At 45.0% G+C, this 18,087-nt stretch overlaps 1 protein-coding gene across 1 annotated transcript in view; it reads right to left on the minus strand.

Annotated features, from left to right (window-relative positions):
- LOC124722296 (dedicator of cytokinesis protein 3-like) overlaps positions 1–17,699 on the minus strand; it is a 636,964-nt gene extending 619,265 nt beyond the window's left edge. The window contains exon 1 of the mRNA XM_047247479.1: positions 17,614–17,699. Within this exon, the coding sequence (XP_047103435.1) occupies positions 17,614–17,650 (37 nt within the window). The 5' untranslated portion in view covers positions 17,651–17,699. The remainder of the gene's footprint in view (positions 1–17,613) is intronic.
- Positions 17,700–18,087: the final 388 nt, after the last annotated feature.

Below are 18,087 nucleotides of genomic sequence, written 5' to 3' on the forward strand. Positions count from 1 at the left end.
TGAAGCAAGCGCAGGCAGTGAATCCGGTGGACCAGAGGGTGGACGGGGTAGAGAGCTTGGAGACTGAGGAGAGAGGTGAGAGAGTCTGAGCAGATAACATACTGTATCCGCTGATGGCGACGGATGTATTGGACAGCCTGGAGAACAGCGTAAAGCTCCGCAGTATAAACCGAACACTGGTCGGGAAGCCGAAATCGATTTGAGGTGTCGCCAACAATATAGGCACTCCCAACACCAAAGGATGTTTTTGAGCCATCAGTGTAAATAAATGTGGCTTCCTTCATTTGTGCGCAGAGAGCAGCAAATGCCCGACGATAAACAAGAGAAGGAGTACCATCCTTGGGAAACTGACAAAGGTCACGGAGCAGGCAGGTCCGGGGCCGGAGCCATGGCGGAGCTGTACCCCAAGTTGTCAACAAAGTTTTAGGAAAGCGGAAGGAAAGAGAATGGAGCAGTTGTTTGCATTTTTGTGGCGACGAACACGCTGAAGTCGTTTCTTCTGTTTCCTGAGGCGAGTTAATCGTTTCACCATGAAGGAGGACATCGAACTGAATAACCCCTTCAGCGGCCCAGAAGACCGTCGCCATGACTTTACCGGCAGAAGGTGCGGCTTTGTACTTTCTTTTCGTAGGAGAGTTTGTGTGGTGCCACTCCATGGATTGCCGTTTTGTTACTGGTTGTAAGTAATGAAGCTATGTTTCGATAAAAAATTGTCACAATCGGCCTCGTAACACAGCAGCAATTACGCACAGGTGGTCCTTGGTTGCTCTTTATGGTCTTCTATTTGGCGGCAAGGAACCCAGAGGTCACACACCTTTGTGTACCCTAACTGATGGACGATTGTGTCAGCACCACCAATAGAGATGTCCACTTGTGCAGCGAGCTATCTGACTCTGATCCGTCGATCACCTCGAATGAGAGTGTCCGCACAGCAGGAGTTACAATTGTGTGCGGTAGGCCGGCACGCAGGAGATCGGACCATTTGCGCGATCTTGTTGCGATGATAACAGACGCTTCGCCCAACGACCCACCATGCTTTTGTTCACTGCCCGGTCTCCCTAGACACTCTGCAAGCGCCTATGAACAACTGCTGGTTCCTGTTGCCTGTTTCGAATGCACCTCTTAATGATAGCTGCACTTGTAGCTGAAATCAAGATCTGCAATAAAAATGACAGATGACACACTACTGGCCATTAAAATTGCTACACCAAGAAGAAATGCAGATGATAAACGGGTATACATTGGACAAATATATTATACTAGAAATGACATGTGATTACATTTTCACGCAATTTGGGTGCATAGATCCTGAGAAATCAGTACCCAGAACAACCACCTCTGGCCGTAATAACGGCCTTGATACGCCTGGGCATTGAGTCAAACAGAGCTTGGATGGCGTGTACAGGTAAAGCTGCCCATGCAGCTTCAACACGATACTACAGTTCATCAACAGTAGTGACTGGCGTATTGTGACGGGCCAGTTGCTCGGCCACCATTGACCAGACGTTTTCAGTTGGTGAGAGATCTGGAGAATGTGCTGGCCAGGGCAGCAGTCGAACATTTTCTGTATCCAGAAAGGCCCGTACAGGAATTGCAACATGCGGTCGTGCATTATCCTGCTGAAATGTAGGGTTTCGCAGGGATCGAATGAAGGGTAGAACCACGGGTCGTAATACATCTGAAAAGTAACGTCAACTGTTCGAAGTGCCGTCAATTCGAACAAGAGGTGACCGAGACGTGTAACCAATGGCACCCCATACCATCACGCCGGGTGATACGCCAGTACGGCGATGACGAATACACGCTTCCAATGTGCGTCCACGGCGATGTCGCCAAACACGGATGCGACCATCATGATGCTCTAAACAGAACCCGGATTCATCCGAAAAAATGACGTTTTGCCATTCGTGCACCCAGGTTCGTCGTTGAGTACACCATCGCAGACGCTCCTGTCTGTGATGCAGCGTCAAGGGTAGCCGCAGCCACGGTCTCCGAGCTGATAGTCCATGCTGCTGCAAACGTCGTCGAATTGTTCGTGCAGATGGTTGTTGTCTTGCAAACGTCCCCTTCTTTTGACTCAGGGATCGAGACGTGGCTGCACGATCCGTTACAGCCATACGGATAAGAGGCCTGTCATCTCGACTGCTAGTGATACGAGACCGTTGGGATCCAGCACGGCGTTCCGTATTACCCCCCTCAACCCACCGATTCCATATTCTGCTAACAGTCATTGGATCTCGACCAACGCGAGCAGCAATGTCGCGATACGATAAACCGCAATCGCGATAGACTACAATCCGACCTTTATCAAAGTCGGAAACGTGATGGTACGCATTTCTCCTCCTTATACGAGGCATCACAACATCGTTTCACCAGGCAACGCCGGTCAACTGCTGTTTGTGTATGAGAAATCGGTTGGAAAATTTCCTCATGTCAGCACGTTGTAGGTGTCACCACCGGCGCCAACCTTGTGTGAATGCTCTGAAAAGCTAATCATTTGCATATCACAGCATCTTCTTCCTGTCGGCTAAATTTCGTGTCTGTAGCACGTCACCTTCGTGGTGTAGCAATTTTAATGGCCAGTAGTATATATATATATATATATATATATATATATATATATATATATATATATATATATACCCCTGGAAATGGCAAAAGAACACATTGACACCGGTGTGTCAGACCCACCATACTTGCTCCGGACACTGCGAGAGGGCTGTACAAGCAATGATCACACGCACGGCACAGCGGACACGATGTACTGTGGAGACCTCACGCCCCACGTGTTGAGCAATTCGGCGGTACGTCCACCCGGCCTCCCGCATGCCCACTATACGCCCTCGCTCAAAGTCAATTCGGCGGATCTGTCCCCCATTGAGCATGTTTGGGACTGGATGAAGCGTCGTCTCACGCGGTCTGCACGTCCAGCACGAACGCTGGTCCAACTGAGGCGCCAGGTGGAAATGGCATGGCAAGCCGTTCCACAGGACTACATCCAGCATCTCTACGATCGGTGTTGGCAGTCGAATGGCGGTAGCTGCGCAGCATTTGTGCACCGCCGCCGTCAGTGTCAGCCAGTTTGCCGTGGCATACGGAGCTCCATCGCATTCTTTAACAATGGTAGCATGCCGCGACAGCGTGGACGTGAACCGTATGTGCAGTTGACGGACTTTGAGCGAGGGCGTATAGTGGGCATGCGGGAGGCCGGGTGGACGTACCGCCGAATTGCTCAACACGTGGGACGTGGGGCGTGAGGTCTCCACAGTACATCGATGTTGTCGCCAGTGGTCGGCGGAAGGTGCACGTGCCCGTCGACCTGGGACCGGACCGCAGCGACGCACGGATGCACGCCAAGACCGTAGGATCCTACGCAGTGCCGTAGGGGACCGCACCGCCACTTCCCAGCAAATTAGGGACACTGTTGCTCCTGGGGTATCGGCGAGGACCATTCGCAACCGTCTCCATGAAGCTGGGCTACGGTCCCGCACACCGTTAGGCCGTCTTCCGCTCACGCCCCAACATCGTGCAGCCCGCCTCCAGTGGTGTCGCGACAGGCGTGAATGGAGGGACAAATGGAGACGTGTCGTCTTCAGCGATGAGAGTCGCTTCTGCCTTGGTGCCAATGATGGTCGTATGCGTGTTTGGCGCCGTGCAGGTGAGCGCCACAATCAGGACTGCATACGACCGAGGCACACAGGGCCAACACCCGGCATCATGGTGTGGGCAGCGATCTCCTACACTGGCCGTACACCACTGGTGATCGTCGAGGGGACACTGAATAGTGCACGGTACATCCAAACCGTCATCGAACCCATCGTTCTACCATTCCTAGACCGGCAAGGGAACTTGCTGTTCCAACAGGACAATGCACGTCCGCATGTATCCCGTGCCACCCAACGTGCTCTAGAAGGTGTAAGTCAACTACCCTGGCCAGCATGATCTCCGGATCTGTCCCCCAATGAGCATGTTTGGGACTGGATGAAGCGTCGTCTCACGCGGTCTGCCCGTCCAGCACGAACGCTGGTCCAACTGAGGCGCCAGGTGGAAATGGCATGGCAAGCCGTTCCACAGGACTACATCCAGCATCTCTACGATCGTCTCCATGGGAGAATAGCAGCCTGCATTGCTGCGAAAGGTGGATATACACTGTACTAGTGCCGACATTGTGCATGCTCTGTTGCCTATGTCTATGTGCCTGTGGTTCTGTCAGTGTGATCATGTGATGTATCTGACCCCAGGAATGTGTCAATAAAGTTTCCCCTTCCTGGGACAATGAATTCACAGTGTTCTTATTTCAATTTCCAGGAGTGTATATCAACTACAAGTCGCTGTGGAGTTAACCAGCGAAGATACTGGAGTAGCCGTAATTCGTCCAGACACCACTGCCGCTATTCCTAATATTTGGAGCATTGTTCGCGATCGCTCCAAGTATTTTCCAGGGGCCTCAAAATCTGGGACTACCACTCTCAGTTTCACTCTCAGTCGAACTGCGTGATTTCTCCTGATCGTTCCTAACACCAAGCCGTCACAGTTTCAGCTCGTAGGAAGCGAAACTGTCATTTGAAGGGCAGTTTAAACACAGTCCTCCGAATATGCGTAAAAAGTTGCTTCAAATGTTTATTTCGTGCATGTTTTTTGCTGGGCATTCGTCCTGAAGAAGAGTTAGGAAAGGCAGATGTTGACGTCCTGCAGCAATTCTTGCTTCGCTGCTAATCAATTTTTAGACACGAGCTGCGACGGACGACATTGGTGCTGAGTATTCGTGGTCATCTGTTGCTCGCAGTGATAAAAAATTCCTTGGAAATGGTGGTTTCTGCCACTAATGGTCGTAAAACTGCGATACACACGCAAAATTTGTTTTTTTTTTCCTCATGTAGTCTAAAAGACCATCACCAGTTTCTGCTACTCTATCACAGTACCTTTACGCCTTTTGCTGTTCACGACGAACAACACAGGCAATGAGTGGTATAACACTGGTATTCAATCAGTCATCTAATTAATGAAAAATTTTTTGCCTTTAAAATCTGTCATTAAGATATGATACGCAAAGACAACATGGAAACTGTGATATGTGTGACGTTAAGAGTGCTTTGCTAATGATTGTTTGTCATTTAAGTAAATAAATGTGTGAAACGTATAATTTACTAAATAATATTTTGTTATGGATTAACGAAATGAAACTGTTCGTGTAAGTAATTTTATATACTTGTGCAAGTTGTCATTTGTATAAAATGGTACGCACTTGGGGACAATGTATAGGATACCTGTTATGTAAAAATGGAGTGTTTTTATACTGTATGGAAGTTATTGTGGGAAGCGTAAAAGGTGGCTTGGGTTTTTGGCACTCTACTTGTAGAGCGAGCAGGGACGAGAAGACACAGTTTGTAGGCAGCTGCGAAAGAAGAAACACTCGGACGCAGCAGGCGATGCCTTCCTGGAAATTGTTGCACAATAGCTTCGGATGACAACCGCTGAATTATTACGGCTTTGGTACAAGTTGTTGAACTATATTATGGACGTTAAAACGACACCAGGAAGAATTAATTAGTCCCCACTTCAAGTAACTTGTACGCTGTGATACGGTTAGTGTTGCCGCAATTACTATCCGCCAAACCCAACGACGACAACCAACCGGTTAAAAACTGTATAATTAGAATTTTAAAAGCGTGAACCATTCGAAATTAACTTTTTTTGAATAATTAATTTGTTAAACATAAAATTTAGTTCATTCAGTTATTTTATTCTAAATCATTCACCTATATAGGATCCTTTACCGGTGTTTTATTATTGCGAGTAAATCTACAAAAACAGTTGAAGTGCTTTATTCAGTATCTACAAATACGTATTTTCATCTTTGGATAAATGTCTGAAAATAAAAAAATACGTACGATTTACTCAAACCATTGTTCTCCATTTGTGGTAGATGGGGCAGTAATCGACAAATATTAAGTATACCTGGTTTTGCAATTAAGAAACGACGCGTTTGATTCTACATTTCATATATGATGATATCAGTATAAACTTTTGTTAAATAACGGTTGATATTTATGTTCGGAATTTACTTTAGTGTTGCAAATTTGGTTTTATAGTGCAATAGCCTAGCGTCATCCAGGAACAACGACGTTGATGTAATAGTTTAATCGGGATGGTTGATATCGGTGAGTCTCCATACCTATCGCCATTGGGGTGCGTCATTCCCCACTTGCCTTCCACCATTGCGGTGCGTCATTTTGATGAGTCCCCTTGCCTCTCACTATTGCGGTGCTTGATTTCCGTGAGTATACATGGACATTTTACCTTATTGCAAATGTGGTGACTGTATTCAGTTGGCAGCCACTTAGCGGCCAGCGAGAGTTACGGCGGTTGGATGGAAACACACACCGCAATCACTCACCCACATGGCGGCGTTCGAGAGCGGCCGCCGAAATCACGCATTCCAATGTTTTGGGGACTGATCACAATTAACCCAGTAGGGAACAGAAAACTACGTAACCGTGCAAGTAGCTTATGTACCAGAAATGTCAGTGACTAGCTATATTATTTGTACTGTACAATCACATTTGCAATACTCAAGTAACGTCTGAACACCAGTATCAACCGTTAGAACACAAAGGTTTACATTTACATCGTAAATTAAATGTAAAATCCAATGCATCGGTTCTTCATTGCAAAAACAGGCACACTTGATATTTGTTGGTTACGGCGCCATCTGCCACGAGTGGGAAACAATGATCTCAGTCAATCATACCCGTTTTCTGGCGCAGAATCCGAACATGTAATAAAAAGAGGGAGTTCCAGTTTGAAAATACACAGTTGAACCCGCCCACTCGTGATAGTTAGGATGTGCCCAGTTGCTGCACACACAGATGTCATTTACTTTTCACCTAGAACATCTTTTTTGTACGATGCGTCGTTTTGGAAATATTTGGTTGCCTCAAGGTAAACATCCTACATGTACAGCCAAGCCATCCACTGCCAGTAATTTCTTTCAACTCAGGAAGACTCTGGGCGTTATTAAGCTGATACAACACATAAAATCTGGATACGCAAAGAATACGTACTCATCTGTATAAATCTGTCGGCTATCGTGACGGTTGTCATAAAATCGCTAGGATAATTAGGCAGCGTCGTTTTCCTATTCTACTAATTCGACATTTCCATATCTCTGTTCGGAGCTTTTTCAGGAATCTACTGAGTCTGTACCACTAGAAGCGGCAAATTACAAAAAATTGGCTCTGAGCACTATGCGACTTAACTTCTGAGGTCATCAGTCGCCTAGAACTTAGAACTAATTAAACCTAACTAACCTACGGACATCACACACATCCATGCCCGAGGCAGGATTCGAACCTGCGACCGAAGCGGTCGCTCGGCTCCAGACTGTAGCGCCTAGAACCGCACGGCCACTCCGGCAGGCGGCAAATTACACGCCGACATGAATGATTCGGTCGCTCACCAGTTTTTGCCCACCATGGAATTGCACTGTGGGCCGTCTATCCTATGATATAAACTATGTAGTTTTTGCCCACCATGGAATTGCACTGTGGGCCGTCTATCCTATGATATAAACTATGTCAGCGGACGGCGGTCCGTATCAACAACACGTTGTTGCCCACGTCAACTCACAGGCGGCTGTGGTTCTCTTCGAGTGGATGTGCTCAAGGTAAAGTGTTCACACGGCGGCATCCACGATCTGACTGCAATCAAACTGAATTCCTTTACTAACGAAAGCGAGTCCAGAGCCTCAGGCTCGATAGAGAGGATGTGCCAATTACACAAAACAAACGTTTCACACTCTTCCATGATAATAAAAATCTGTCACCAGCTACAGAACATGGCGGAAAACGATCGTCTGCATGCGTGCGAACGCGTTTTATGAACACACTATTGGCCATTAAAATTGCTACACCAAGAAGAAATGCAGATGACAAACGGGTATTCATTGGACAAATATATTATACTAGAACTGACATGTGATTACATTTTCACGCAATTTGGGTGCATAGATCCTGAGAAATCAGTACCCAGAACAACCACCTCTGGCCGTAATAACGGCCTCGATACGCCTGAGTATTAAGTCAAACAGAGCTTGGATGGCGTGTACAGGTAAAGTTGCCCATGCAGCTTCAACACGATACTACAGTTCATCAACAGTAGTGACTGGCGTATTGTGACGGGCCAGTTGCTCGGCCACCATTGACCAGACGTTTTCAGTTGGTGAGAGATCTGGAGAATGTGCTGGCCAGGGCAGCAGTCGAACATGTTCTGTATCCAGAAAGGCCCGTACAGGAATTGCAACATGCGGTCGTGCATTATCCTACTGAAATGTAGGGTTTCGCAGGGATCGAATGAAGGGTAGAGCCACGGGTCGTAACACATCTGAAATGTAACGTCCACTGTTCAAAGAGCCGTCAATGCGAACAAGAGGTGACCGAGACGTGTAATCAGTGGCACCCTATACCATCACGCCGGGTGATACGCCAGTATGGCGATGACGAATACACGCTTCCAATGTGCGTTCACGGCGATGTCGCCAAACACGGATGCGACCATCATGATGCTGTAAACAGAACCTGGATTCATGCGAAAAAATGACGTTTTGCCATTCGTGCACCCAGGTTCGTCGTTGAGTACACCATCGCAGACGCTCCTGTCTGTGATGCAGCGTCAAGGGTAGCCGCAGCCACGGTCTCCGAGCTGATAGTCCATGCTGCTGCAAACGTCGTCGAACTGTTCGTGCAGATGGTTGTTGTCTTGCAAACGTCCCCTTCTTTTGACTCAGGGATCGGGACGTGGCTGCACGATCCGTTACAGCCATGCGGATAAGATGCCTGTCATCTCGACTGCTAGTGATACGAGACCGTTGGGATCCAGCACGGCGTTCCGTATTACCCTCCTCAACCCACCGATTCCATATTCTGCTAACAGTCATTGGATCTCGACCAACGCGAGCAGCAATGTCGCGATACGATAAACCGCAATCGCGATAGACTACAATCCGACCTTTATCAAAGTCGGAAATGTGATGGTACGCATTTCTCCTCCTTATACGAGGTATCACAACAACGTTTCACCAGGCAACGCCGGTCAACCGCTCTTTGTGTATGAGAAATCGGTTGGAAACTTTCCTCATGTGAGCACGTTGTAGGTGTAGCCACCGGCGCCAACCTTGTGTGAATGCTCTGAAAAGCTAATCATTTGCATATCACAGCATCTTCTTCCTGTCGGTTAAATTTCGCGTCTGTTGCACGTCATCTTCGTGGTGTAGCAATTTTAATGGCCAGTAGTGTATTCAGGTTAGACATACACTGTCTAGTCACATTAATACGACAACCTGTCAAAAGTCTGAATATCAGCCTTTTTACAGCGCGTGCCGCTGCGAGACTTGCAGGAAGTCAGTTGGGTTATGGAAGGTACCGACAGGGATATAGATCCATGTCGACTGCAGTGTCATGGCCTGCTGCGCTAGATATTTGTCTTGAGGATCAGTGGCGCGAACAGCCCGATAGAGGTGGTCCCACAGATTCTCGGTTGGGTTTTAATCCGGGGAGCTTGGTGTTCAAGAGAGTTCGGTCAACTCATCCCAGTGCTCTTCGAACCACGCTCGTACACTGCGAGCTGTGTGTCACGTTGCATTGTCCTGTTAGTAGATACCATCGTGTCTGCATGTTGGTATGGGTAAGGTCCCCATGGATAGATGCATACTTGTGTTCATCCATTGTGCCTTCCAGAATGACGAGATCACTCAGAGAATGCCACGAAACATTTCCCAGAACAGGTCATAACACAGGGTGTTTTCTTTCAGACGTTTCACGCCGTACAACCAAACGGCCATCTGTCCGACGGAGAATAAAACGCGATTCACCTGAAAAGACGATCTGTCGCCACTCAGTGGACGTCCAGTCGCGGTGCTGACGTGCAAATTCCAGCCTCCGTTTCCGATGAACGGCAGACAGTATGGTTGTATAAACCAGATGCCTCTTACGGAGACCCATACGCAGCAATGTTCGCTGAACGCTCGTTGAGGGGACACTGTTGGTAGCCCCTAGGTTCATTTCAGCAATCAGTCGTTCAAAAGTTCACCCGTACACATTTCCGCAACCGTCATTCATCCCCGTCATCTATGGCCCGTGGTGCACCACTTGCTTCGGTGCCGGGTTTGGACAGCGACGCTTTCCCGTGCACGGCATACTTTGACCACAGTTTACGAATTCAGCCGCTTCGGAAATGCTTCCAGCCTTGGCCAGAAAGTCAATAATCGTGTCCCTTTGGACGTCAGATAAATCGCTTCGTTTCCACATTCCGCGTTCCCCCGACACGCTTTATACAGAAGGGTCCAAAAAAAAAAAAAAGGAACACATTGTTTAAATGTACATAACTGGCAAACTAATTGACGGAGTTGTCTCATCTTTGGTAGTGTGATAGTCTGTAGTTCCGGCAATCGCCACACAAGCGTTGTATTGCGTTGTTTTGTTTTGTCAGATGACAGTCGCCAGCTAGTCGGTGTTTTGTTCTTAGTTGCACCTAGTTACTCGAGTAAACATGGCTGGCGCAAGGCTTACATTCGATGAAAGAAAGTCAGTTTTGAAGGAAGTGGTATTTTAAGTACGAAAACATTAATGAGGTTCAACGGCAATGGCGAAATGACTATCAAACAGAGCCACCGGCAGGTTTAACGATTCGTCACATTCGAGACAAATTTGAAGCCGAAGGCTGTGTTAAAGATGTACACAAACAACGATCTAGACGACCTGTAACAGTATCAAGTCCAACAATTCACTCGCTCATCACAGAAGTCTGTGAGACAGTGTGCCCGTGAAACTGGAGTGAGTCGCTCAAGTGTTGGGTGAATTTTGAGGACAGCAAAGTGGAAGTGCTACATCCCACGATTGCTACACGCAATGAACGAGGACGACCCAGATCGTAGAATGGAGTACTGCGAGTGGTTTACTAACATGGTGCGCAACGATGAAGAGTTCGCAGAGATGATTGTGTGGTCTGATGTGGCACAGTTCAAACTCAATGGTACAGTAAATCGCCACAATTGCATCTACTGGACCGCCGAAAATCCGAACGTCCGTGTAGACAAAGCCGTGTATTTGCCAGGAGTAAATGTGTGGTGTGGGTTGTCTTAGCGGGGCTTGATTGTGCCATTCTTCTTTGACGGCACAGTTACCGGCGAGGTGTACCTTCAGAAGCTTCAGACATCCATTTTACCTGCCATCCGAGACTTGTATGGAGGCGGAAGAGTTTACTTTCAACAAGATGGTGCCCCAGCCCACTACCAAGGGCCTATCTCGACGAAAATCTACGAGGAAGATGGATAGGCCGTAGAGGTGCTGTGGAGTATCCACCACGTTCCCCAGACCTAACTCCTCTGGACTTTTACCTGTGGGGAACACTAAAGGACGTCGTTCATCGACAAAAGCCACGCACATTCGATGAACTTCGAGAATCCATCGCACATTCATGTGCAAATATCCAACTGAACACGTTGCAGTCAGTAGTTGGTGCTGGAGTTCGGCGGCATCGTTTGTGTGTGGATGTTAATGGTGACCATTCCGAACACCTTCAGTGATATCTCTAAGTTGGACTTTAAGCTACACTTTCACCAAAATGAGATAACTCCGTCAATTAGTTTGCAAGTTATGGACTTTTAAACAGTGGATACATTTTTTGGACCCTCCACTGCTAGTGCTGCCGTCTATGAGTGGTTACTGCACGTTGATGTCGAACATAGGCGGCAGTCACATTAATATGATTGGTTCGTGTGATTTAGATGTATAACTACGCGAGAGGAATGGAATAAACAAGAGGCTTGTAAGGCCCAAGGAAGAACTGGGCACGGTAACGGCAGTCATGGAAGCAGGAAGAAAAATAAATGCACCAAGGTTAAAACAGTGGAACATTACTGGTTAACGGATATGAAACACAGGAGAACAGCAGAGGAACAAAAATTAAGGAGGATGAAGTGTTTTCACCAAGAATCCATGGTCCGTTCTGTGATATTTCCTAGTACGTCCAACATACAGAATCATTTCTGTTACAGAAAACGTTCTTCAATTACAGTTTTCTTACGAAAACCGTGAAAGAAACATACTATACTACTAGCCTCTTCTCGAAAAGGAACATGTTATCTTTTGAGAGATCGCGTGTGGAATGTCTGCAGCATAGCCTTCCTTCGTCATTTGGTTGTCAGCACGCAGATGTGTTGGCGTTAACATCCACACAAAACGAAACCGAGCGCAGTAGCGTGCACAGAAGAAGGCGCTCTGCAGTTCGTAGACCGCGGGCGATGACAGCTGCGGCCGTCTCTGTAACAAGGAAGTGGGCACGGATCTACCAACGCTTCCTCTCAAACTGTCCCGACATGCGCCGTTAGCTAGACAGACGCCGAGAGGACGCTAGCTTTCCATGGCAGAAGCAGTGAATTCTTTCCCGCTGATACTCTCCCTGCTAATACTTGTTCGCATTCACTCAACACCACTCTCGAATTTCAGTAGCGATGGAAGCATTACAATGGCAGCTGAGTAAAAGTTGCTTTTTACAGAGTGGCGTAGCACGGCAATAAAGACTTCAGTCGGGCGGAATGCGCTAAAAGATGCCGCTCCTACCAGTGTGACGTACATTTTTCATGGATGACCTAATTTACATCAAGAGTACACCGGAAGGATAATCAGGGTTTAACGTCCCGCTGACGACGAGGTCATTAGAGACTGAGTAGGAATTTGGAGTGACAAAGGATGCGAAAGCAAATCGACACTACCTTTTCAGAGGAACCACCCCGGCCTACACCTTACACTATTTAGGGAAATAACGACAAACCTAATTCTAAATGACCAGACGAGAATTTGAAGCTCTATGCTCCCAAATAGATAGATAGGTTCATGTCCCATAGATAATTTGCACGATAAATCGTAATGACGTGGACCACATCATTTTACATTCTCACCGCAAACTGATTTGTAAATATGGGTACATGCTGAACATTTATAGGTTTTTTATTATTTAATATGCAGATGTGAGTTACAGCAACAGAAATTCTTCTACAAACAGGCTGAGTTGTTAAGGAGAAACTTTATCAGTTTGTTTTCAAATTTTACTTCGCTCTCTGTCAGATATTTTACACCACAAAGTAAGTTATCAAAAATTTTAGCTGCGACACTGTGCATCCCCTTTCGTGCTAAATACAACCTTAATGTGGAGTAACGAATGCTATTTAACCTCCTGGTATCATAATTATGTACACCATTGTCCTTTTGGAACTGCAGTGTATTATTTACAACAAACTTTATGAGGTAATAAATATACTGTGAAGCAGTAGTCAATATGCCCAACTCTTTAATCAGATGTCTCGTGGGTGTGCACCAGTATTATTCTTACAAAACGCTTTTGAGCAAAGAAGACTTTCTTTCTTAAAGATGACTTACTCCAGAACATTATTGCTTATGACATTACTGAATGAAAATTCGCAGAATATGTCAATATACTGATTTGTCTCTCCCCAAGATTTGCAATGGTTGGTTCCAAGTGCAACCGTGGCTGAACTAAGTTGCTTTTTCCAGTTTATATTCTCTTCAGTACGGTCACGTAGGAATTTTGAAGTTTCCACCCTATTTCTTATTTCCCCACCTAGATGTGCAGAACTAAATGCGGTGTACCTTTTTAAAATTGAAGGTGAGACCATTCGCAGAAAACCAGTCAATGATACTTTTAAGAATACTGTTTAACCGTTCTTCTGTTTCTGTACACATGCTTCAATTGATTACAATACTAGTGTAACTTACAAAAAGTACCATTCTTGTTAGTTGTATATTGGACTACAGATCGTTCACATGTATGAGGAACAATAGTTGACCTGAGACTGAGCGATGGGACACCCTATATGTGATTTCTCACCAGTCAGAATAATGTCCCCAGCCAACATTTCTTGAATTACTAAGTACAACTTTCTGTATTCTTTTTGTTAGATATGATATTATCCATTAATTGGCTAAATCATCACTCCCATAAAACTTCAATGTATATAGAATAATACGAGTGCAATGTCGCACCACTGCCCAAACTTCCTAGGTAGGAAGGAGAAGGAAGATTAGCGTTTACAGTCCTTAGAGACAGAACTTAACCTTGGATTGAAAAAGAAAAAAAAAAGCTTGTGGTAGGAAATCGGTTGCGGTCTTTTCAAAGAAACATTCCCGACAGCCAGCCGGTGTGGCCGTGCGGTTCTAGGCGCTTCAGTCTGGAACCGCGTGACCACTACAGTCGCAGGTTCGAATCCTGCCTCGGGCATGGATGTGTGTGATGTCCTTAGGTTAGTTAGGTTTAAGTTGTTCTAAGTCCTAGGGGACTGATGACCACAGATGTTAAGCCCCATAGTGCTCAGAGCCATTTGAACCATTCTCGACATTGACCACAAGTGATTATGGGAAAAAAACAAAACAAAACAGAAAACCTAAATGTAGAAGGCAGGGCTGAATTTGGGCTTTATTCCTACCGGATAAATGCCACAGTGGTTCCTAAATTATGCCACAACCGTTTTTCTTCCATTCTTTTCCGTCTGAAACTGTGGTTTGCCTGTGTCGATCTTTATTATGATGACGGTGCAGGAGGTATCAAATTCTGTTAAGTAGGTCTACACCGTTATATTTACGAGAAATAATAGATGCTTTGATATCTTGGTAGATATAAATCTGACGTCAGTTAGCAACGCAGCAACATACTCGGCACCTTGCATTCAGTCTGCTGAAGAAAATCTTGTTTTGATACCCAAAATCGTTTATAAGTAATTAAATGTGTCACTGTTACGTGCAACCTCTTGTATATTCAGGGTACTTGATTAAGAATATGTGCAAAGTCCTCTAGTTTCGATATAGTACTTTGCCTCAACACATTCCAAGGCTTCTTGATGATGCGCAAATAAAACCTCTGTAGGGCTGCTTTAATATTTTATCACAGAACAATGCGCAAAACCAGGGACAGATTCTATTTGAGAGTCGAGCAGATGATTGTCATGTCAACCGGTTGCCTTACCAAAGACAATTCGTGCAGAGCCTGTGGGGGATTTAGATATCGGTGGACGATCTAGTCTTTCTTCTTGTTATCTTCCGCGTATTATCGCGTTCTGAGGCAACCTCTCTTATCACTGCCCTTTATGATGAACTAAGTTCCCAGTAATGGTGCTCAGTTTCATCACATCACAAATAATAGCAGCAGGCCGCACATGGTACATTTAATGAAGGTGATCGTTCACACCATGTGACTGCCTTTTTTAATTACAGTTATATCCGATAACTTGATCAATCTGTGGATGTACTTTATCTGGCATAATCATGAATAAAATTCCAGAAGTTCATCTTCTTGGAACACATTTGCCACTTCCACGTAGGCTCTCTGAAAGAATCACATAGTTTGCTGCCTCCCACACTTTAAACTAGCGTGCCTTGCTAGTAACGACTCGTTTAAAATTGCCTTACCGCACAACAAATTCTGTTTAGTGTCGTGTGACTGCTGAATCTGAACGTTTACAGATGTAGCCGGATCGTAGTTTAGCTCCATGCGGCAATTACAAAACTGTAAGGAAATGCAAAAGTACATGATCAGTGACGTTCGGCAGCAGTTGTGGACCACCCGTTCACACGTTAAGTGCGAAAAAATACTTACACTTTCAAGCAGTTCTCGTACCAACGATCAGGATTAACGGGATATTACTCCCACAATCTAAGTAATTTATTATTTACAAATATTCTGTATTGTGTATCATGCGTTTCAAAGATATAATTGATCCTACAAACATTGCGCAGAAGTCTGCAATGGATGGGTGTACAAGACCACGTTTAACAATGGTCCTTGAAATTTGCATGCTCCGTGAACGACGAACCTCAACGTAAAGCGCCTACGAAAACCATTCGCCGATCGGTCGATATGGTTGCAAATCTCGAATCTGCCCGCCTTTGATCATCAGCGTTGGGTACGGAAACACATTGCAGTTCCAGTTTCTGCGAACGGCGTTCAGCTGGCTGGGTTCCGAAGCACCGATCACGGGCCGATGCGCAGTCTCAGACTCCCTAGCTCCCACGTATTTTCCCCATCGCTGCCGGCGAAGCAATCAACGCGTCAACATATTGCACCGAAGGCCGGGGTCCCCAAAGCTCTGTCCAAAAAATGTGGTAAATGAAAAGATCCAAACTATACGCAGCCATTTGTTCTAAAATTTCTAATATAATATTTAGAAAAATTGTAGAATATCTAGCTGCTACATGTGAACTCCCTGTAACATGTATAAGGTTCAATAAAATTATGCGTGTGACAATGAATTGTTCGTGAAATAAAGCTACACAAAGAAAAAGCAAATGCTGTATTGATTTTATTCTAAGCCGTCTCGACAAGCGTAAACTCATACGCACTGGTAGTGGCACGCATCTACAAAATGCAAACCTCATACTTCTCAATTTTTTTTTCAGTAAAGCAACTGTTACAGATATAAAAAGTACACGAGTGCTTAAGTTCTCGGAATGGTAATATTAACTTTCATAAATTAAAGTGCATCGGATAACAAAGGCACTTTTTATCAGTATTTTGTTCTAAAAAAGAGGTCCTTGTATGACCTGTTTCTCACATTTTTGCAGTTCATTGCTGTTAACGCTCGTATCACACGTCTGCAGGCTCGTCAGCTGTTAGTCCAACTTTAGCAAAGTATAATTGGCCTACACAACACTGTCCAAATAATTTGTAGAGAGATACAGTAATCAATATTAAATCATCGCTTATACAACCCCTCACTACACAAGTGTATGTGCTTCAGTACTGCCTGTAACATAATGACGATATATGTTTCATCCTGAGTAGCAGACTATTAACAGCTTTTCAAACATTACAGTCAGCTCGCGTTACTGATGCCAACGGAATAAGTTAATTAGTGTTGGAAAAAAACTACAATATAAATTTCAAGTCATATTTCGTGCACGTTCGGTTACTTTGCATTTCTTTTCTAGTCATTTAGGCAAGTGTCCAGCATATAATTAAAGATTGAACCATACTGACATAAAGCACTGGAGGAGATAAAAGGTATATTCTATACAAATACAAATGAGTGACAGCGCGGAAACATTAATTGCACGGGGATGTCATTGCATCCTTTCCGTATACGTTACATATAAAAGCGCCTGTTGTTAGCATTCCGTAACATAACGGCAGAATTACCAAATAGACTGAACGTAAATATTTTGTTTTTACGAGTTACACTTGTAAATTTAGAGAATCACTATTGTTCAGATTTGTTTGTAACAAATTTTATGCACGTCTTATCATGCTTTACCGCTCAACAAAAACGTCAACTTTTAAAAAATAAGTTACATGTGTAATAGAAGAATGTGGCAGCTAATAAGCGTAACAGTTACAAAGCCAAAACAGTACAAATAAATATGTTCTGAGCAAATGATACACAGAGCTATGTAAAACAAACAACGGGACTTGAATGTAGTGACAGATGCCGCCACTTCGATGCTCGAATGCTTCGGTGACAGTACACTGAAAACGTAATTATTCCTAGGGTTCTACTTTAGAAAGACGTGTCGGTTAGAACTGAAGCTCCTTTAAAGCGTCGCGACTTACCAACGCCGTATTTTTTATTAAGTGTTGTCGTCCACATCGTACGCGTACGCTTCCACTCAGCAAAACATCACTTCACTCCCACCCCATAGCTTGCACGACACAACTAGCTACATCGGTGCACTGTCGTCGGGTAATAATTGCAGTCGAGGTCTGCAATGTTATCGATAACGAAAGTCGACAGAAATACCGATCGGTCGTAGGTACAGGTATCGATTAATAGTAATTTAATTAGCAGGGAGCTTGTGTGGAATGAGTTGTTTGAGAAATTAGAGCGGTTTATTTGAATAAATAAAATCCCAAGTAATGTAAAAATGCCTGGGAGGTGTATCTTTGGATATGTTCCTGTTTATCTCTGATTTCACGTTGTATTCATTTCTCGACGGTAAACATCAACGCTTTGTAACAAAAAACTAATAGTACCCGCTGTAGAATGTTTTTGAAAAGTTGCATTAGTTCACTCTGTTATTTTTATGT

This window comes from Schistocerca piceifrons, chromosome X, assembly GCF_021461385.2.
Source record: "Schistocerca piceifrons isolate TAMUIC-IGC-003096 chromosome X, iqSchPice1.1, whole genome shotgun sequence".
Classification (NCBI taxonomy): Eukaryota; Metazoa; Arthropoda; class Insecta; order Orthoptera; family Acrididae; genus Schistocerca; species Schistocerca piceifrons.